This window comes from Vipera berus (assembly GCF_964194415.1).
Source record: "Vipera berus genome assembly, chromosome: 5".
Taxonomy (NCBI): domain Eukaryota; kingdom Metazoa; phylum Chordata; class Lepidosauria; order Squamata; family Viperidae; genus Vipera; species Vipera berus.
Window position 1 is genome coordinate 46,502,242 of NC_138207.1, and position 20,398 is coordinate 46,522,639.

General features: G+C 37.0%; 1 protein-coding gene across 4 annotated transcripts in view; it reads right to left on the reverse strand.

Moving 5' to 3' along the window:
- The window catches only part of LCOR (ligand dependent nuclear receptor corepressor), a 70,558-nt gene that overhangs the window by 10,415 nt on the left and 39,745 nt on the right, over nucleotides 1–20,398 (reverse strand). For 2 of the 4 annotated variants that reach the window (XM_081328952.1, XM_081328953.1), the window contains exons 2-3: nucleotides 19,815–19,908; nucleotides 12,194–12,275 (exon numbers count right to left, since the gene is read on the reverse strand). In XM_081328952.1, the coding sequence (XP_081185078.1) occupies nucleotides 12,194–12,275; nucleotides 19,815–19,818 (86 nt within the window). In that variant the 5' untranslated portion in view covers nucleotides 19,819–19,908. Of the gene's footprint in view, nucleotides 1–12,193; nucleotides 12,276–15,264; nucleotides 15,711–19,814; nucleotides 19,909–20,398 lie in introns of all 4 variants that reach the window. The other 2 variants (XM_081328950.1, XM_081328951.1) reach the window with 2 other exon arrangements.

Below are 20,398 nucleotides of genomic sequence, written 5' to 3' on the forward strand. Positions count from 1 at the left end.
CCTTCATCGCTCCAATTTTCTTGAAAAGATCTCTGGTCCTCCCTATTCTATTGTTTTCTTCTATTTCTTTGCACTGTTTATTTAAGAAGGTATTATTATCTCTTCTAGCTATTCTCTGGAATTCTGCATTCAATTGGGCATATCTTTCTTTTTCTCCCTTGCCTTTCGCTTCCCTCCTTTCCTCAGCTATTTGCAAAGCTTCCTCAGACAGCCATTTTGCTTTCTTGCATTTCTTTTTCTTTGGGATGGTTTTGGTTGCTACCTGTTGTACAATGTTGCGAACCTCTGTCCATAGTTCTTCAGGCACTCTGTCTATCAGATCTAACTCCTTAAATCTATTTGTCACCTCTACTGTATATTCAACAGGGATATGATTTAATTCATACCTGAGTGGCCTAGTGTTTTTCCCTACTTTCTTCAGTTTCCCTACTTTCTTCAGCCTAAACTTTGCAATGAGAAGCTCATGGTCTGAGCCACAGTCAGCTCCTGGTCTTGTTTTTACTGACTGTATAGAGCTTCTCCATCTTTGGCTGCAGAGCATATAGTCAATCTGATTTCTGTGTTGACCGTCTGGTGATGTCCATGTGTAGCGCCGTCTCTTGGGTTGTTGGAAAAGAGTGTTTGATATGACCATCGTATTCTTTTGACAAAATTCTATCAGCCTGTGCCCTGCTTCATTTTGTACCCCAAGGCCAAACTTGCCTGTTATTCCGGTTATCTTTTGGCTTCCTACTTTAGCACTCCAATCCCCCATGATGATAAGGACATCATTTTTTGGTGTTAGTTCTATAAGGTGCTGTAGGGCTTCACAGAACCGGTCAATTTCATCCTCTTCAGCATTGGTGGTTGGGGCATAGACTTTGATATTGAATGGATTGCCTTGGATTCGAACTGAGATCATTCTGTCATTTTGCGGATTGTATTTCAGTATTGCTTTTCCTACTCTTTTATTGACTATGAAGGCTGCTTCATTTCTTCTGAGGGATTCTTGCCCGCAGTAGTATACCTGATGGTCATCTGAATTAAATTCACCCATTCCTGTCCATTTTAGTTCGCTGTTTCCTAAGATGTCGATGTTCAGTCTTGTCATCTCTTGTTTGACCACGTCCAGCTTTCCTTGATTCATGGATCTTACATTCCAGGTTCCTATGGAGAAAAAATCTTTACAGCATCGGACGTTCCTTTCACCACCAGACACATCCACAGCTGAGCGTCCTTTCGGCTTTGGCCCAGTCGCTTCATTCTTTCTGGCACTACTAGTACTAGCCCTCTGCTCTTCCCCAGTAGCATATTGGACGCCTTCTGACCTGAGGGGCTCATCTTCCAGCGTCATATCGTATTGCCTTTTGGTACTGTCCATAGGGTTTTCATGGCAAAGATACTGGAGTGGGTTGCCATTTCCTTCTCCAGTGGATCACGTTTTGTCAGAACTCTCTGCTATGACCTTTCCGTCTTGGGTGGCCCTCCACGGCATAGCTCATAGCTTCATTGAATTACGCAAGCCCCTTCGCCACGACAAGGCAGTAATCCATGAAGGGGCTGATATTTGTAGGTATAGACATATTTAGTTATGTATTTATTTATATATTTAATTCAATATAGGCACTACCAGTCTCCAAATCAAGATTGGGTGACTCACAATATAATAAACCATAAAAACACAGTATAAGACAAAAGATCAATAGGATATAAATCAACCAATAAAGTGCCTGCTTGCTTTAAGTAGGCAGCTGGCATGAACCTTTACCCCTTAAGTGACTCTGTTGTGATTACATACTTCATTCATCCCTCATAGGAACACCCTCTTCTCTGCCATATTGAGGTAGCACAACAGGACCTGAGTGAGAATTCACATTTTTGTCTACAGGTCAGATCATACAGAGCTGATATATGAAGACCTAATCTAGACTGATGTATTCCTTTAAGATACCCCTGCATCAGCTACAACAGCGCAAGTGATCACTTATGAATTAAAACAAAAACAATGGGAATCAATGGCATCTGTGGGCCAATACTTGGATTTTTCTCAATTATTTCAGAAAATGCACCATGTAAGCATTGTTTTGAGAAGCAGTGTCATTTGATACTAATTAAATTCAATAATATTGATGTGCAATAATTAACACTTGTTCAAAAATAATGTATTAGTATACAATTGAAATAAAGCTCCCAGAAGACACAAGTACAATGCTCCTTATTCAACTGATAGAGCATAACTGAAAAGTAATTCCTTCAGAAGAAGCCTTGACTTAACACCCATATTATGTTGATAGAAATATGCAAAGATCCCACTGCAATGCAGTGCATGAAAAGGAGTGATTCTGTAAGTAGCACATTAGTTGGGAGAAGGAAAAATGAAGTTGTGTTTTTAATACTATTACCTACCTTTTTTCTGTTTCTCTCACATGTAATCATGAAGAATAGTGAGATATATCAGTGAAATATACATCAATTATTGTTAAATTGCACTGCATTTGGTAGGAAAAATATCTGGAACAGTTGGCAAGCTTGGAGTTTGTCAATACATCGAACCGTCTCAAAGGTATGTGCTATTGTGCAAAAGGCAAGAGGTGTAAAAACGTCTAATAATTATTACATTATTTGGGTTTATATACATGTTCTTCAGGGAAACTACATTTACTAAGGTTAGCTAATACCAATATTAATATTGCATTCAATAGCATATAAATCATAAAAGAAAATGGCTACTGTCCCTATTATGCTTCAAACAGTACTACTACTCTCACTTAGAATTTACTTACCAACTCATATGGGGAGTAAGAAATTAAATCCTTTTAAAATTCAACGGGAATATGTATCTATGTAAAAAAGTGTTCAGAATTAAAAACTCCCAAGAGTTTTAATAGCACCTGGAAGAGCATGAGAAATGCTTTACTGAAAAGAACTAAAAATAAAAGAAAAAGCTTTGGGGAAAGAAACTAATTCAAAACTCTATTTCATTTGGTGGAGGTGGAGGAATGGCTCCAATATTTGGTGATTCACAGAGCCTGACAGATATTTAGCCAAAAACATGTTTCAATACAGACTGATAAGTATAATAGAAAGGTGGGATTCTGAAGATTTCATCCCCTTTAGTGTTTGCTACATATGTGTTCTTTTGATTCTATATGTTTGAACACAAGCAGCATAACAAACACACCCTAATTATTATTTCAACAAATAATCTCGATCAGGTTTTGGGGGGGAACTGTATCTGATTCATTCAGGTTTTGATTATGCTGCAGCAGCACAGGATTACTCTTTTAATCTTGAGTCTATGAATGGGCATTTTGGAAATCATGGCTTTTGTCTAATGGACGTACAAATTTATTCAAAGAGGTAAGCATATTTTCTTGCTAAGATTTATGTTTCTTCTGCAGTAGAGATTGATAAAAGACAAATACTCCATACAGGATCACAACATAATTAATTACAGTATCAAAACTTCAGTTGAGATTAATTAACCACAATATTCCAGAAGCAGGAGATTGAGTAGAAAAGCAGCACATGATGTTTCCATAAAATACTATGTTAGAAACACTCTTGGTTATGTAAGGCAATTCCTAATTTGAACCGAACTTTCTATGTATCATCCCCTAGTGTGATTTTGTGATGTTTCTGGTTCCTAAAAGTTCCTAAATCATTTCCAAAGAGTTCTGTAAATAGGGTTTCACCTCCTGGATTGCTTACAAATCATACAAGCTTTATATAGCTCACTGTGCCACTTCCAAGCATAGGAAATGAACCGTGAAATCTTTATATCTAGACTAAAACAGGTAAGATCAAGATGACCTCATTAATATACGTGAGACAAAAGAAAAGAGATAACTGAAGAAATACTCTACACATATTTGTACTGGCATTACAATAGATAATTTTAGCCCAGTGTTAGTTAAAAAAAAACCCTACCTAACAGAAAAGTCATTCTTAATCAATGGCTGGTCACTAGAGCTCATTTTCAAACAAGAATTCAAATTTAAGAAAATATGGCTATATTCCATTTTATTTTATTGTTTAAATAGAAAATTCTATTAAATATTGTAGTGGTTAAATATTGTAGTGATCTGTTTAAAGAGATGAGATAGAACTCAGTCTGAAAAAGCTATTATATTCAGCAAAGGATGGGAAGTATGAAGAGAATTGGTATTGTAATAAATATATTAAATGTAGATATGGAAGAGACCAGTGATGTATTTATTTATTTATTTAGATTTATATACCGCCCTTTCCCGAAGGACTCAGGGCGGTTTACAGGGCATTTAAAAAAGAGTCAATACAAACGTTAAAACAATTAAAAAAGATTAAATAAAACCCTGAGAACAGTAAAAACCCAATTAAAATTAAAATTAAAATTCTCAGCCTGGGCCAGAGAGCTCGAAGAGCCAGGTCTTCAGGTCCCGGCGGAATGAACAGAGGTTGGGGGCAGTCCTAAGCTCCACAGGCAGCTGGTTCCACAGGGCAGGTGCACCCACTGAGAAGGCCCTACTCCTGGGTGTTACCCGCCAGCAATCTTTAACCGGTGGCACCCTGAGAAGACCCTCCCTGTGGGAGCGCACTGGACGAAGGGAGCTTGATGCTGGCAGCAGGTGTTCCCTGAAATATCCCGGACCCTCGCCATTTAGGGCTTTATAGGTCATCACCAGCACCTTGAATCTCACCCGAAGGGCAACCGGAAGCCAATGCAGCTTGCGGAGTAGAGGTGTTACATGGGAGTATCGGGAGACCCCCATCACGACTCGCGCGGCTGCATTTTGCACCAGCTGAAGCCTCCGGGTGGTCCTCAAGGGCAGCCCCATGTAGAGAGCGTTGCAGTAGTCTAAACGGGAGGTCACAAGCGCATGAGTGACTGTGCGTAGGGCATCTCGGTCCAAGTAGGGTCGCAACTGGCGCACCAGGCGAACCTGGGCAAAAGCCCCCCTGGTCACGGCTCCTATATGGTCTTCAAAATTGAGCCGTGAATCCAGGAGGATATGTATACCTAACTCTGCTACTGCATTGAACATGCAATTTCAAAACCTATTAAAAAGCATCTACCTAAAATTGCAAAGTTCTGTGGCACTTTAATGATGCTATTAGGGTCTGGATATTAGAGGATATTAGAATTCTCTAAAAATCCTACTGAATGCCTTATCTGGCAGGGATGTTATTTAACTGATTTAGCCCAATTCCTGTGAACTAGCTGTAAGGCATTTGGAAGGTAGCAGTTCTGATACTTGGAAAATAGCAATCAAGCATCCAAGAAAATGGTGTGAAAGGAAAAACTGGTTTCCTTTAAACTGAGTGCGGAAGATTATGTAAGTGGCATGTACTTAACCGGGGTTTAAAAAAAAAAGCAAAGACAACTCTAAAATGCAGGGTCCAGCCCAGCCTCCTACTGTACAGTTTGACCCATTCCATTCTCAAACAGGAACTGCTTGTTGATTAATGTAGACTATATCTCTGCTTTATGGGATACACTGGAAAAAAAGAGGGGGGGGGATTTTTTCATTCCAGTAATGTTCCTGTTCTTTTACCATTACAAAGATAGGAAAATATAATCATCCCTGGCTGCCTATGCACATGAACCCAGACCTACTTATTTTAACAAGTTAATTTATATTATTCATAATTTTAATTTTCATAAATAAAAACATCATTTGAAACAGGAGCTTTGTTGTTTAAAACCCAGTTATTATACCCTATGGTATTTAAAATAAATTAATGAGAATTGAACATTGTGTTAAAAACTCTATAGCAGAGATAAAGCTAGAATCAAAAAATGATCTATACATAACTTGAGAACTGTGCAAGCTGCCAAAATGAGACAGGTATAATTATAGAAATAATATGACATTATTGGGTGAATACAGTGAATCACCTTGTGCGAAGAACAGAATGAAAAAGTTGTTTTAAAAAGAGCAGGAATTTTAATTTTTAACTGTACCAGATTATACTTTATTCTTGTCTTGCATATAAACACAGGATTGTTGGCAAATATAATTCTAACATTAAGCACAATAATTAGCAAAAATTCCATTTGATTTTAGGGATATATTTCTGATAAAATAAGATAGATATAAATTCATCCATTGTTTTCATGTAGTGACAGTTCCTTTTGAACATAATTGCAGATGATAAAGTCTGAGGTTTATCACATCTAGAGATCCTAGAAAAGCTCACAGTGCAGCAGTGCACTGAAAGAATATTCAGAAGGAATACTATACATGAAAATGATAGGCAAATCTTGTGACGTTCCTCACCAAATATTATTTATAATTCAGTTCTTCTCTGAGGGAAGAATTGTATTCAGTCAATTCATATAAGACCCCCCACCCCCGTTTCTAAAACTGATGTAAACGTTTTGCTGCAAGAGCAGATGCATTCATAGGCATCTGTTTGACTTTCAAATACATTTGTGGCTTCAGCTCATTGAAGCACATCAATCTACTTCAATAAACCATTAGACAAATACATCATGAAAAGCAGTACTATTATTATTATTATTATTTAAAGACACTTTAGAAAGCAGTGCTTTAAGACATTCAGGTTTTCACAACAAAATTTATTAGAAGAATAGTGGTTCTGAAAAGTCTAGCATCCAGTGAAAACTACCATACATATTACAGCTGGGAATGTGTTTCCAAAATGACATGGCCAAATACAAGAGGGTTGTTTAACCCTTATACATGCACAATAGAATCAGCATTTTGACATACAATGAAAAGAGAGAGAGAGAACCACATGAATTAAAATTTTATAAGTACTTATCACATATATTAAGACACAGCTTATTAAGTCCAGTCAAAAAATCAGAACTGCATTAAAAATTAAATGTAGTGCAATCAAACCAAAAACCTTAATTTGTGATCATAAGTGCTCTACTACATAAAATGTTGATCATAGCAAGGAACAAAAAAAAGTTCAAATCACACAGTACAAAAAATCTGTAAATAAATACAAGCTACAGTACAAGAGAAATATTAACTTATACAATTCCGTCAAACTGTAAACAGTATATTGAAATGAGGTCCATAGATTAAAAAGGGGGTTCCTGCTTTATTTTTCCATGACACTTATACTTTTAGAGGTCTGTAAAAATGCCATTTTTCCATATTTTACATGCAGAGAACTTTCTAAAGTGTAAAAGCATCAAATAATAATGCAGAAGCAACATTAGTGTATAGTTAGTGAACTTGATGCCAGTACAAGCAGTTGTAAATTAAGCTAATATGTTACTCACACCAATTTTAATGTTCACCAACAGACCCATTATTAGATCTGTGAAATGCCAATACATTCATAATCAATGCATGGCAACTAGAGGTCAAACGCCTGAAAAGGGCTACAATTTGGAAATGGTCATATGTTTCCACAATATATGTGCTCCTGCTGATTATTTGAAAAAAATTACACACTTGCCATATTACATCAACTTTGGCAGAAGGATTACTAATAAACTCAAGCCTGTCTGACCCATTGGCTTCCATCACAGTGGCCAGTGCACAGAATTCCTAGAGACATTGCATAACTAGAATGTAGAGGTCAGACATCCAAGGGCCAGTGCTCAAGCTTATAAGTACCTAAGATGAAGGAGAAACCACAGCTAGACTGAGAAGCTGCCCCTGCTCTATGTACAGAGGCAAGTAGGAATGTATTTGATGTTAGCTGTGCTGGCTTGGTAGTGGCATTTTTAAGTATTTAAGATTACATATATAATATATATGTATATACCATAATACACATACTATATAGAAATTTCTTACAATACATAATTATCAGGAACCCCCCCCTGCGATCTTGCTCAGTAGTAATAACTGAATATACAGAATGCCACTACGTGTCTGAGGCACTGCGTGCTGGAGAGTAATATGCAGCTTTAAAATCCGTTTGGCTGAGTTATACCTGGATACCTGAACTGAGTTTAAATTGACATTCATCAAGGATGTGCTATTAGCACATTAAAAAAAAGCAAAAACAAAAAAACCCACGAGTCACTGCTAGGTTTAAGAATAGTGTACAAGTACCTGAATTGAATGAGGGTAGTGTGTAAACTGTCCCTGAGGGTTTTCAAACAGTGTGTGTACAAGCTGGAATCCTAAGCACATTAGTTTAAAACTTACACTGTGGACTGATAAAATACCAACATTTGACGACGACTGAGTGGAGGTTAGAAAGTTATGAGCAAACACTCAAAACATATTTATACATGTTTAAGCAGCAGTTAGCTGCTTTAAACAGAAGTCCCACAGATCTCTACCCCTAATGGGACGCAAGAGAAGTTGCCATCTGTCAGGTTTTTTCTTTGAGGCTAGAGCATACAACAGCCGCCACTGACCTTCTTTCCAACAACTAAATGTAGGATGCACCTAATTACAGACTAGCAATTCAAGGTTAGATTTTTAATGTATTTTCCCTATAACGTATTAAAATCCCTTAAGATCACTAATGCTGGTATGCTATTCTAGTTTGTTTGTTTTTAAATTCTCCCTTCATTTAAGAAATATACCATTCAAAAAGTTAATGGTATAACAAATATACCATCCAACAACTTAAACATTAAGATCCATTTTCAGTCCTCTGATGTAAAAGCATGTCAGTAAATTTATATTAAAATTTACATGGTAAAAAGGTTTGAATTTCAGTCAAAGATTCTAAATACTGCTCATTCCCTGAAGATAAAAAGGAGAAAAAAATCCCTACCCATTTCCCTAGTGATATACTCTCAAACCAAGTTCCACACAATGTTCTACAATTATTCTTCATTTAGGAAACTTAACTGAGCCTCCCACACTTAGATCCCAAATTTTAAAGCCCTAAATGGTCTTTAAAATAGTCTATTGAAATGTAAAATATCAGACCTGTATGCCTACAAGTTTCCTGAACATTATATGACTGAGTTATTTATTATCAATAAAAATCATCTGACCTAAAAGCAATAAATCCTTTGTGGACTGAAACTTTTAACAGTACCTTAGACTTGAAGACCTGATAAATTAAGACTAGAGCTGCAATAATAAAAGTGCTGAAAGGTCCTTTTCCTGCTTTTGTTTTTGTTATTTTTAAAAATCTGATTAGACAAGTATATTAATGGACTGTAAAGGTATTTTTTATAAAAACTTGTGAAGTTCTGTTAAATGTAGCACCAAATGTGAGGTACATTAGAGACTGAGGCGGCACACCCATAACAGCGGAGTGCGAGAAGAAATATATCCATCAATTTTTTTATAAATTTGTTACCCTCAACTAGTTTTTACTTATCAAGGATTCTTAATATATGTTGTGCTAACATGAGAGAAAGATATTGTAATCTTAGTAAAATAATCAATGGGAGTGTTATGAGCAGGATGGTAACTTCTTGAAGAAAATATAATGAATGCTTTCAAGACAAAATCCAAATACTTCTGTCCTATCCAGAATGCTACTGATATACAAAAGGTAAAAAATCCAGTTATCCATCAGAGAAAGCATGCAATGGCTAATAGTTTCTTACTATAGTATCTTGAGTAAGGATCTTCTGTCTACATAATATTATCTGCAAATGAAAGGAAATAAAACTTTGCCTATTACTTCTGTTTAAATTATAATTGCATAATTTTATACTTGGCAGAAAACCTATTTATTAAATTTCAACTCATGGCTAGATATTCTGCGATGTATTATTTAAAAAATAAGCAAAAGTTCTATATCCAAGAGCTGCATAATCAACTCTTTTAATTCCATTCCTTTTAACTCCAAAGATCACTTCTGATTTAGTGATGATTCCTGATCAACTTGTTCCACATTCTTTCCTATGTGCCCAGTGTAATGTAAAGTGTTATAATAATTGATACTGCTACTGCATTTTCCTCTTTTGTAGTAGAAAGCTAAAACTTGTTGATAAGGTGAATGATAAAAAATAATTATGTCTCAAGTGAACCAGAATCTCCGCTACTGAACCCATTTCTTTTCATTTCTTAAACTGCTTAGGAACTATCTGTGTTTCACAAGTTAATTTGAGAACCACTGACAAAATAATTTACCAATTATTCACCTATCATATTACTCAGCAATTTTGTCCTGTTAAGAGATCCTCTACTGTTAAAATGCATGTAAATTATTAACCTGTTGTTTATTTAATGAGAAGTAAAATAGTAAGTATGGATTGAAAATATATGATTACGGTATCTCTAAATGTAAATATGAAGAAGCGTGGTAGAGTTTCTAAACAAAGTCTGACAATAACACCAAATGCAAGTATCGAAATATGCAGTCAGCAAATTCAAGTTATCAAAAGGGGAAGGAGGAAGGAAAGAGAGGGAGAGAGAACAGAAATCTTTCAAAACTACAAAGAAGAAAGCAAATGAAGTCTTATCTCAATTGTTTACATTGCAAACTGTTCTTCTGAAGGCTGCCTAAATCTTTCAGGCAATCTCATCTAGCATATTAATCTTTCCACCTTTGGACTGAAGGAGATGACTTAAATTTCTAGAGCTCTAGCAAGGTGCTTCTAAATAGGAGAAGAGAGTGGTAAATGTGCTTCCCCATCTGCCTATGTGCCGTAACTCTTTTCACCTCTAAAAAACTCACAATATTTATAAGCATTTAATCCAAAATGTATTGGATTAGAAGTTTTGACTAAATATTGTATCTGCTTAAAATCAAGTTCCTTCAACTGCTTATACTTGACAATATTCAAGATCAAATATTACAAAGAAAACAGTCCCATACTGCTCTCTTCTTTAAAAGAAACATTGTATTTCTATAACAATATTAGAAGTTATTCAGATTTGTTTCAAAACATATTTAAAAATACATACAATCTAGGCTTTTTGTTAGGCAGTTGAGAGCAGCCTTTGAATTCTCAAGAAATATTGATTTATTCTTGGTGCATTTGGAGAGATGCAAGTGTAGGATCTTGAAATGCTCCTAATTAATCAATTTGGGGATTATTTCACTTGGATAATTAAAAGTAAGACCTCAGTCTAAATTCTATAACTTGAATTCTTGATAATTATGAAGAGGCCTGGGGCACTGGAAGTGAGGTCCTAAAATAGCTGATAGTGAACTAATTGCTCATCAGATCTCCAGATTTTTCAGGAAATTTTATATTTTACAGATCCAAGTAAAAAAACTGGTACATTTTCTACACACTGGGCTTGTTCCACAGAACTGTACAATAATTAACTCCACACTTGTACCCCTACAACACTAAGCCTTAGTCATCTGTATAACCTGCTGCAGCAAAAGGTCACTAACCAACATCTAAATTCCAGTACAATAGAAAACTTGATTTTAAACATTTTTTTACACACTCACATACTCACTCTCTCTCTCTCTCTCTCTCTCTCTCTCAAATCCACACACACAGTCATTAATCTTCTGGGCTGGGAGTAAAGGGAGAACTCACCCTTTATACACTGTCTCTAAAAGCAGAGGCTGCCATAAATGATGTTCACAGTTTCTTTCTGTTGTGCAGGTGCAAACAACACCATCAACAGATATGCCATATTTCTACAAAAATTCTGGTTGTAGGTTAAACATACATGGTAAAAATGCCCCAATTTTCCTCCTACAGACTTAACTTCTGAAGCATTGCACTTGGCTATTCCTTAACCTGCATGAAAATCAGCAAGGAAAACAAGGCAAACATTTCTTGCAAAAGTTTACAAGAATGTCCAGTTATTAGAAATGTTAAGAAACAAAGGTTTTCTTACGAAGACAGTAGCAAACCACATTTTCCCACTTCAAACTATGATCAGTTGGGATTTTGGTCATGCAAGTGTCTGTTCAGCAGAAAATTGAACATGCTAATGGGTAAAACACTGATTCCATTTTTTTCTACAGGCGAAATGCTCCGAAATACTACTCAAAGCTACACCAAAGGCGCCTACTAGAGCAGTCTGACTTTAATGGACCACTTAGGGATCTAAAGCAAGATACAGCCACAGGATGAACCACCTTGGAAAAAAACCAGTAAGATGAAATCTTATAACAAAAGTTTAACATTAAAAAGGTGCACCTGAATATTACGACTAAGTTTACAAAACCTACAATAAGATAAAATATAGATATATTTATATCTTTTGAATATTCAGCAGCGTTTTGTTTATTTTTGAGAGGCTTCTGAAATTTTAAAAAGGGACAACTAATTTTAAACATGCTTCACAAAACAATAATGGCTATTTTATATTGCAATTACCAAAGTAATGCAATTAGTGCTTTAAAAATAACCTACTTTTTCTTTTCTTTTTCTTTTTTAAAAACAGAGACCTTTTGAGGAAATATGGTTGTTCCAAAGCTTCTGGTTTTTTTTTTACCTGAATAGAAAGTGATCACAGATAATAAGTGTTACATTTCAAAGCTTTGTAGATAAGAATCTTACAATCTTCAGGTCCCAGGATTTAAATCTGAGAAAATTGTTTGGTTGTTTAATTCATTTTCTAACCAAAGCAATAAGAATACACAACTATCACTATCTATTTACAGTTCTCAACCTATGGTCTGAAATGACATACAATTAGTTCTCTTCTAAACTGCAGCATTAAAGGGTAGGCACACCATTTTTCTGCTGCACGATTGTCATCCACTTAATGATACAAATTGAACATATTAAGTAAGTAAAATGAGCACACCAAATACAATAATAAATTTTACGGAACTCAATTCATACATCACTTAAATAAAAACAGTCACAAAAGGTTAAACCTCAGACAGCTAAAGTCTATGCAAGTGTTACACTTCTCGCTTGCAGCAAACCCTCCCCCACACTTTCAATAGCAGATGAAACCACAAATTTAAAACAGTGCATTTTTATTGCAATCTCCAGTGAAACTGGATTATATTGCAGAGTTTCTATACTACTACAGGGCTTTAAACAGATGTCTGTACTGAGATGGCATCTAGGACAGCTAAGGAACTCTGCTTTTTGAGTATGGAAATACATTAAGCAAATTTAAAAAAAAAGTACATTAACAGTAGTACAAAGCATATATGGGCTAGAAGCCCAATCTCTCTCAAGAATGAGAAGTGCATATTTAACATGACAGCAATGGTGTGCCTAACCTCTGCTTCCCAGCAATCCACTGTATTCAATCAACAAATCAAGAAGGCCCACAACTAATTGCTCCAAATTCAAGCAGCAGTCATTGGGGTTATTTAGGTCATCTTCCTATGAATCATAGCATCCACTTTCAGTCATCAGGATGAAAACTAACCATGAACAGTGCTTAATGTCATCTTACATACAAATTCCATTGCCTCTTTTGGTTGTGCAAAGCAGAATGGAGTCCTATCAATCTTTTGCACAGCTATGATCAAATTATCTCTCTACCTGAAGAACCGTTCCAAGTCTAATTCAGTGAAGCTGCAGATCCAGAAAGCTTTACTTAAAGCTTAAAATATAAGAATGAAAAGATGCTAACTAAAAAGGCTGAATAGTGGATTAGGAGTGCTTCTGATGATCTACCTATGTGTGTGCTACTCCACTATTAAATCAATAGTGGATAAAACAAAAACAAAATGTCAGGAGATGCAAGAACATTTCCTGTTACTGGCAACTTTAGTATTTAAAAAGGAAACACCCATTGGGTGTTCAACCCTGACAGCGTTATAGCTAGATAAGATGCTCAGCCTAAACCAGACCAGAATGATCTGATCTTAGGTTTTATTAAAATTTGTAAAAATTTCTTCCCTGAACATTATAAGATAGATCCTTCATTTATACAACTATTTAGTCAGACTACTGAGGTTGTAATATTTAGAAATTAGTGAATTTACAAGGGTTTTTGTTTGTTTGCCCAAGAATACAGTAAACTGTTATATGTATTTCTGACCCCCAGAAAGGTATGTTTTAACTAATTGTTGGAAACACACAGTCTAGTGAACTCAGGATCAAATCTACGAAAAGCATATTGGTCACAAAAACCATATTCTTGTTAAAATGAGGAATACCCTAGTATATCATTCAGTGTACCCTGATTCTCCTAGAATACAAGGAGTTTGTTGAGATAAGGCTACATCCTCAAACAGGCAAGTCCAACCCTCACCTTTATAAAAGAATGAACAAAATTACAATGAAAGTAGTGTTCCAAAGAAATTAACCAAAGCATTTTGCAGGTAGTGTACGCATGTAAAGATCCCCCTGTCCCATTCCCACCTGCCTCACCAGGTGAGCACTAAGTAAATTGCAAACAGTTAAAACAAAACCTCCCAATTTAAAATATAATGGCTCCTATTAGATCTAATAACAAAACCAGCCCCAAATCTCTGAATTCCAACAGTCCAATTATTATTTTAAAAAATTCTTTCCAACCAACTGGATCTAAGGGAACAAAAAGAGAAAATCTAAGTGTAATCCAGTATTGTTTTCAAAGTCTGGTATTAAGAGCTCAAGAAAGGGATTATTATTATTATTATTTAAAAGGCCATATGAAAAAGCAAACCCAGTAAAATAACTGAAAGTCCATGCAGGCTCAAGAGGCAAGCAGTCCACTTCCATGTCTGCATTTTTTGTGAGGTAACTCAATTCTCTATAAAATATTAGAGAAACATGCAAAAGGCCAAAAAACAAAACAAAACACAAAAGGCTCTAAGCCATACTGAGCCAGAAAATTTACAAATATGCAACATTCAGAGCACCCTTTCCCCCTGTGCCCTCACAAGTCTCTGCTGAATTGCAATGGTTCTGCACTCAGTGACTGAAGAGGAGTTAGGTACACACAGTTGGAGTTGAACAATGCCATAGTGCTCACCCAGTTTAGTATGTAATTGGCACTCTACAACATCCCTAATCGTCCTTTGACTCATTTGCACTGTGTGCTGCCTCTCCCTGGGGATCTATCTCAAGCTTTACAGAGACATCCTGTCCCTCCGAACGCATTAATTTCATTTTTTTCTTTGGAGGGTTTTTCAAAGTGCCCAGCCTCTCTTTCACTTTATACTCCAGGGTGCTGTGGGGAATCCCATAAATACTCTGAGCTTTGGAAACGCTCATTTTCCCATTCATCACCACAGAAATCGCTTCCTCCAATATCTCACTGTTGTATTGTCTGTATCTGCCTCTTTTCTTCCGAGGTTGCTTAGAGCCAGGATCACCCTCCTGATCAGAGGTGGAATATGGCTGTCCAGAGGTAGATTGCTCAGCATCTGAGCCCCAGGAATCTGGTCCAGGATCCAGCAAGCTCCTCCTATTTTGTTTCGGAAGGATAGCCCTTAACTTTTTACTAAGCGCGCTCTCCGTTTGTGAACCCACCAAAGAGCTATAGCTATACTGGTCACCAGAACGGGATTCCCATGAAAGGTCCATGCCTCGAACTTGTGGTATCTTTAAATCCACAGGAGTTGAATGGCTCATGTCCTTTTTCCCATCCTGTTTAGTTTGAAGTGCCATTTTTTGAAAAGCAGAGTTTTCTGTAAGAAAAGGAAGGTCACTGATGTTGTGGAGTGCACCATTTCCCCTGAATTTCATTCGGGTAAAGTTGAATTCGTAGTGTGGTTTTGCCCAAGAAGCCTCCCTGGATAGTATCATGTGCTGTCCGTGATTCTGCAACCCAGATGGCCCATGGCTGGCAGCGGTAGCATGCTGGTTTCTGCTCAGCAGTTCTTCACTTATCTGCAGTGATCGAGCCAATGGAACTTTGAGAGATGTGGAGTGGCCAGACCCTTCCCTCGTTCCATCCTGCCAGCTTCTTGGGGGTACCCCATCACCACTCCGAAGTCCCTCTGCATGGTGCTGGCTGGGTCTCCCAGGTCGCCTAATTGGATGGAAGGAAACTGAGGTGAGCAGGACTTGCACAGGTAGGGAGGAATGGGTGAGGGGGCCACTCCTTTATTAGAAGGCCTTGCTTGGGTAACATCACTTTTGTTGTTTTATTTTTTTTAAAGTCTCAGCAGTCAGTTTTTTAAAATGTTCAAAAACAAAAGAAAAACAAAGGGAAGCTTTTTGGGCAAAGAAAAATGAAACCTGTCAGCTGGTCTTTGGTTGGGTTCACAAAATCTTGGAGCAGAAAAGACTTCGCGCAAGTGTCTGAAAATAGCATCTTAATTATAGATTAGAAAAGAATAATCACCAGACTCTATTCACGACTGTATTACTAGTGTGACGTTACCACTAAACAAGTACAGTAATAAAAGAGTAAGCCAAGTGACAAATTGCAGCAAGTTCAACACACACTCATACACACCAGCCATCTGCACTTTTTATAAAAAGTGAAAGCTCTGGACGATATGGACTCACACTATACATGCTAATTGCTGCAGCATCAAAACTGTTCAGCAGAACTCGAATAATTTTTCTTTCCATTAAACACAAAAGCAAAAATAATGAAGAGTTCACAAATTTAGTACTAATGTCCAGACTTCATTTATTTTTTTAAAAATGACATCATGAGTTACAAAAACATTAGTCTTATTTTTTTTATTTATGCCAAGTCATAAAGAAACAGTTTCTATTTCAAAACTACAGTACTCAGCAGTCTAGGCACCTTCCAACTTTACTAATTCAACAGATTAGGAATTAATCTATTTTAATTTTATCCAGTTTAAACAGACTATTACAATATGTAGATTATTTACAGTGTATTCTAATAAATAGTCCCCCCAAACCATATGTAACACATTCTACTTTGTGTTTTCCATTAGGACAGTGATGGCGAACCTTTTAGAGACCAAGTGTCCAAAGTGCAACCCAAACCCCACTTATTTATCGCCGGGTGCCGGGTGGGCGTGGCCCACTGGGTGAGCGTGGCTGTGGTGGTCATGGCAGATTGGGTGGCCATGGCAGATTGGGTGGGTATGGCCAAGGTGGGTGTGGTCACCTTAATGTCTCCCCAAAGGGATGCCTGTGGGGGATGGGGAGGGTTGGGGGAGATCCAGGGGGTCTCTGGCAGGTGGGGCGGTAGGCAGGAAGCTCCTCCTGCGGAGTGAGGTGAGGCAGGGCAGGGGTGCCATTGCCATGGGGCAAGGCAAGGGCCGGGGCGGCGGCTGCCTGACACCATTGGCCCCCGCACACAGAAGCCAGCAAACGCATGGGGGCTGACGGTGTCTGACAGCAGCCACAGCCTGCTGGCCCCTCAACCAGCGCATTCTGGGGCTCCGCAGCCCACCACCAGCAGTTCAAAGAAGCCACTTCTGAGCTGGATGGTCGGCCGACAGCTGAGGAAGCGATGCAGTGGGTTGTGCCTGGGAGAGCATGCGAGGCCAGGAGGGAAGGGATGGGGGGGAGGGAAATCAGCCATGCTGGGATGTATCGGAGACCTTGGCGAGTTATCAGACGGCTGGTTGAAGAGGGACAGTTGCCATCTCCGGGGCATGGCGCATGTGCCCACAGAAAGGGCTCCGAGTGCTGCCTCTGGCACGCGTGGCATAGGTTCGCCACCACTGCATTAGGACAATCATAATACATGTTTTCCCATTTTACAACTGGAAAGTTCTGAGAGCATGGAATGGACAAAGAACGTATTTAAAAATATTTTAGGGATTCTAATCCTTTAGGTATCTGTTTTCAATATTAGAACCCAAATTTAAAATGTTGTTTTGATAACAGGCATTAATCATGTTTCTGAACAAAACAGCCCCGTGGTTTATATTTCTGATAGACATTTAACATATGCTGAATATTTCTACTAGTCTGATAACAATGAACCATTGTCCAGGGAACATTAATTAAGAAGACAAATGTTCAGTGGCATTAAGCTTAACAGTACAAGCATTAACATAGGCAAACAGTACTGTTCAACAACTCTTAATGCCAACTTCTTTACATAAGACACAGCAAAATATGCTGATCTTTTGAAGATGATCTTCAACTTTTCACGTGGTATGCAATGTTTAAAACAAACTGCAGAAATTATGCTAAATTGTTCAGAAAATGAACAGATACAGTAGATATTCCTCTTTAAGAAACTTTGGGGTTTTAGGAGCCTAGAGATCACAGGGCTAAATAAAGAATCCATGTAATCAGCGATTTAAATATTTCATTTTGCAATTAAAATTGGTGGCTGCAAACAATGCTGTTTTATGTAGAAGTCCAACTAATTATAACAACGTATTTCCATGGCTAAACTAAGCCCGAAGAAAATATTTTTATGTAGTCTATCCTTATTCTTGTATCTACTATAGCCCTTACAATGCCATCCTGTATCTCTTTACTTCTAAGTGACTAAGCTAAGAATTCAGAACTGACAAGACTCTACAAGCTTTTTCTAGAGAAGTCTTTCCCAATATAGAAGTTAGAATAGTATCATAAGTGCTTTTATTCAATATTTTATTTTGAAAACATCCCCAATACAAGTAATTATAAATCTACCTTGACCTAATGAATCATAAGAAACTAGTGTGGTGACAGTACTGTTATAATAATGGTTTATTTCTCCTCTTTGCCCATATCTTAACAAATTTTGTACAATTCTTCACCTACTAGTTTGCTTTGGCACTCTTGTTCAAACACTGTGTTCATTAATATTAAGCATTCTTGATTGGTTTCTATTAAATTATTGAAACTATCAGCTATTAACATTTCAGTCTATTGAAAAATGAAGCCTGGCTCAGTTATTCATACAGTCTCTTATAGCAGTCTGCAGAGCTTTCAGAGGCCTACTAACCCAAATTGACAGAACCATCAATAACATGGTTGTAGATAGCTATTAAGGAGCTATCTACCTCAAACTCAAAAGAATTACAGAGTTGAAAGGGACTACAAGGATTATTTCTTTGCAGTGTGCAATAAAACCAATTAAACCTCCTATAAGAGGTGATTTAACCTCACTGACATGTTTCATCTCAACAAGTTTTTCATTGGCAGTTAAACTAAGTGTTATTATTATTACTGTTTTCAGTCCAGATCACTGTTTTCTACATGAAAACTTTGCAGTAGTCATATTAATTATGAAAAGCAGTACCCACTACTCCAATGATGATGGCAGGAAACTTATCTGAAGATCCTCTAAAAATTGCAGCAGGCCCTCTAAGCACAGTTCATATGCAGGCATATTAGTACCTCTGTAAATGATCTATAGAGAAAGTTCTTGACTTAAGACCACAATTAGGACCAGAATTTCTGTTGCTAAGCAAGGCGATTGTTAAATGAGTCGTGTCAGATTTTACAACCTTTTTAGCCATAGTTGTTAAGCGAAACTGCAGTTTGTTAAGTAAATCACATAGTTGTTAAGTGAATCATGCAGTTGTTAAATGGATCTGGCTTCCCCTATTGATTTTGCTTGTTAGAAACTAGTTGGGAAGGTTGCAAATGGTAATCACGTGACCTTATGACACAGTAATCATTGCCAAGTGCCATAATTTTGGTCATGTGATTGGGGGATGCTGCAACAGTCATAAGTGGGAGGATCAGTCGTAAGCCTCTTTTTTTTTCAGTGCCACTGTAACTCCAAACAGTCATTTGGTTGTAACTTGAGGACTACTTGTATATAGGAATGCTACAACTGCAACCATAATATAAATTTTATAGAGTTGGTATGATAATATAAATGTATATAGGTTTTAAATAGAACCTATGTAATTTATACAGCTTCAAGTCAAAGTACTGGTTCACACAACTAGCACCTCACACAATTCTTGGTAGGTTTTTAAGCATAATAATGGCCTAAGTGCTTTTGCATCAAGTCTGTGGGTGTTAATCATTGTATATAAATTTAGACTTTAAAAGCTGAAAAAATCCTATGTCTATATTCAACAGAAAGACTGATTATTTCCATTGAATTTATAGCTGAACATTGGAAATAAGAAATTTTCTAAATTAACTAATAATCCAAAAAGTTAAAAACTCAACCTATCACAAGCAGTTGACTTCAATTATATCCCAATGTATTAGGTGTGAGCAAAATACTAAGAATTTCTCTTACCCATTCCCAGGAGCAGCAGAGCAGCCAGGTGAATGGCTCAAGGAGGCGTTGCCTGCACAAGGACTTTTCTTAGTGGACAGATCAAGCACTCCGTCTGCAACAACATGAGCGTAATTTGAAAATGGGGAAACCAAACACATATTTGAAAACTTATTAAAGACATAACTTGTTAATCTGGGATCAATTCATTGAGTCTTCCTGAACTTCACATTCAATAACTATTTTTATTTATATTGTTTATAACATATTCTTAAATTTAGCAAAAAAAATCCCAAAGCAAAATCTTCCAATATTTTTGCTAGCAAAGGTGAAAAGCTTTTCAATTACTATAAATATTTCTAGCAAAAAATGTTAATTGTGCAATTTCTACATTAGCAGGCTATATCCTAGAAAGTTGTGTAAAATATTTTGAGGTTTTAGACATGGAGACTGGCTAAACATTTCTTCCCCATATGATTTTCAAATGAAATTAGAAGCATAGAATCATAGGTTTAAAAAGAACCTTGGAGAAGTTCTAGGCCGACTTGCCAAGGGCAGAAATCCTTGGACCATCTTAGACAAATGGCTGTCAAACCAGTAACAGC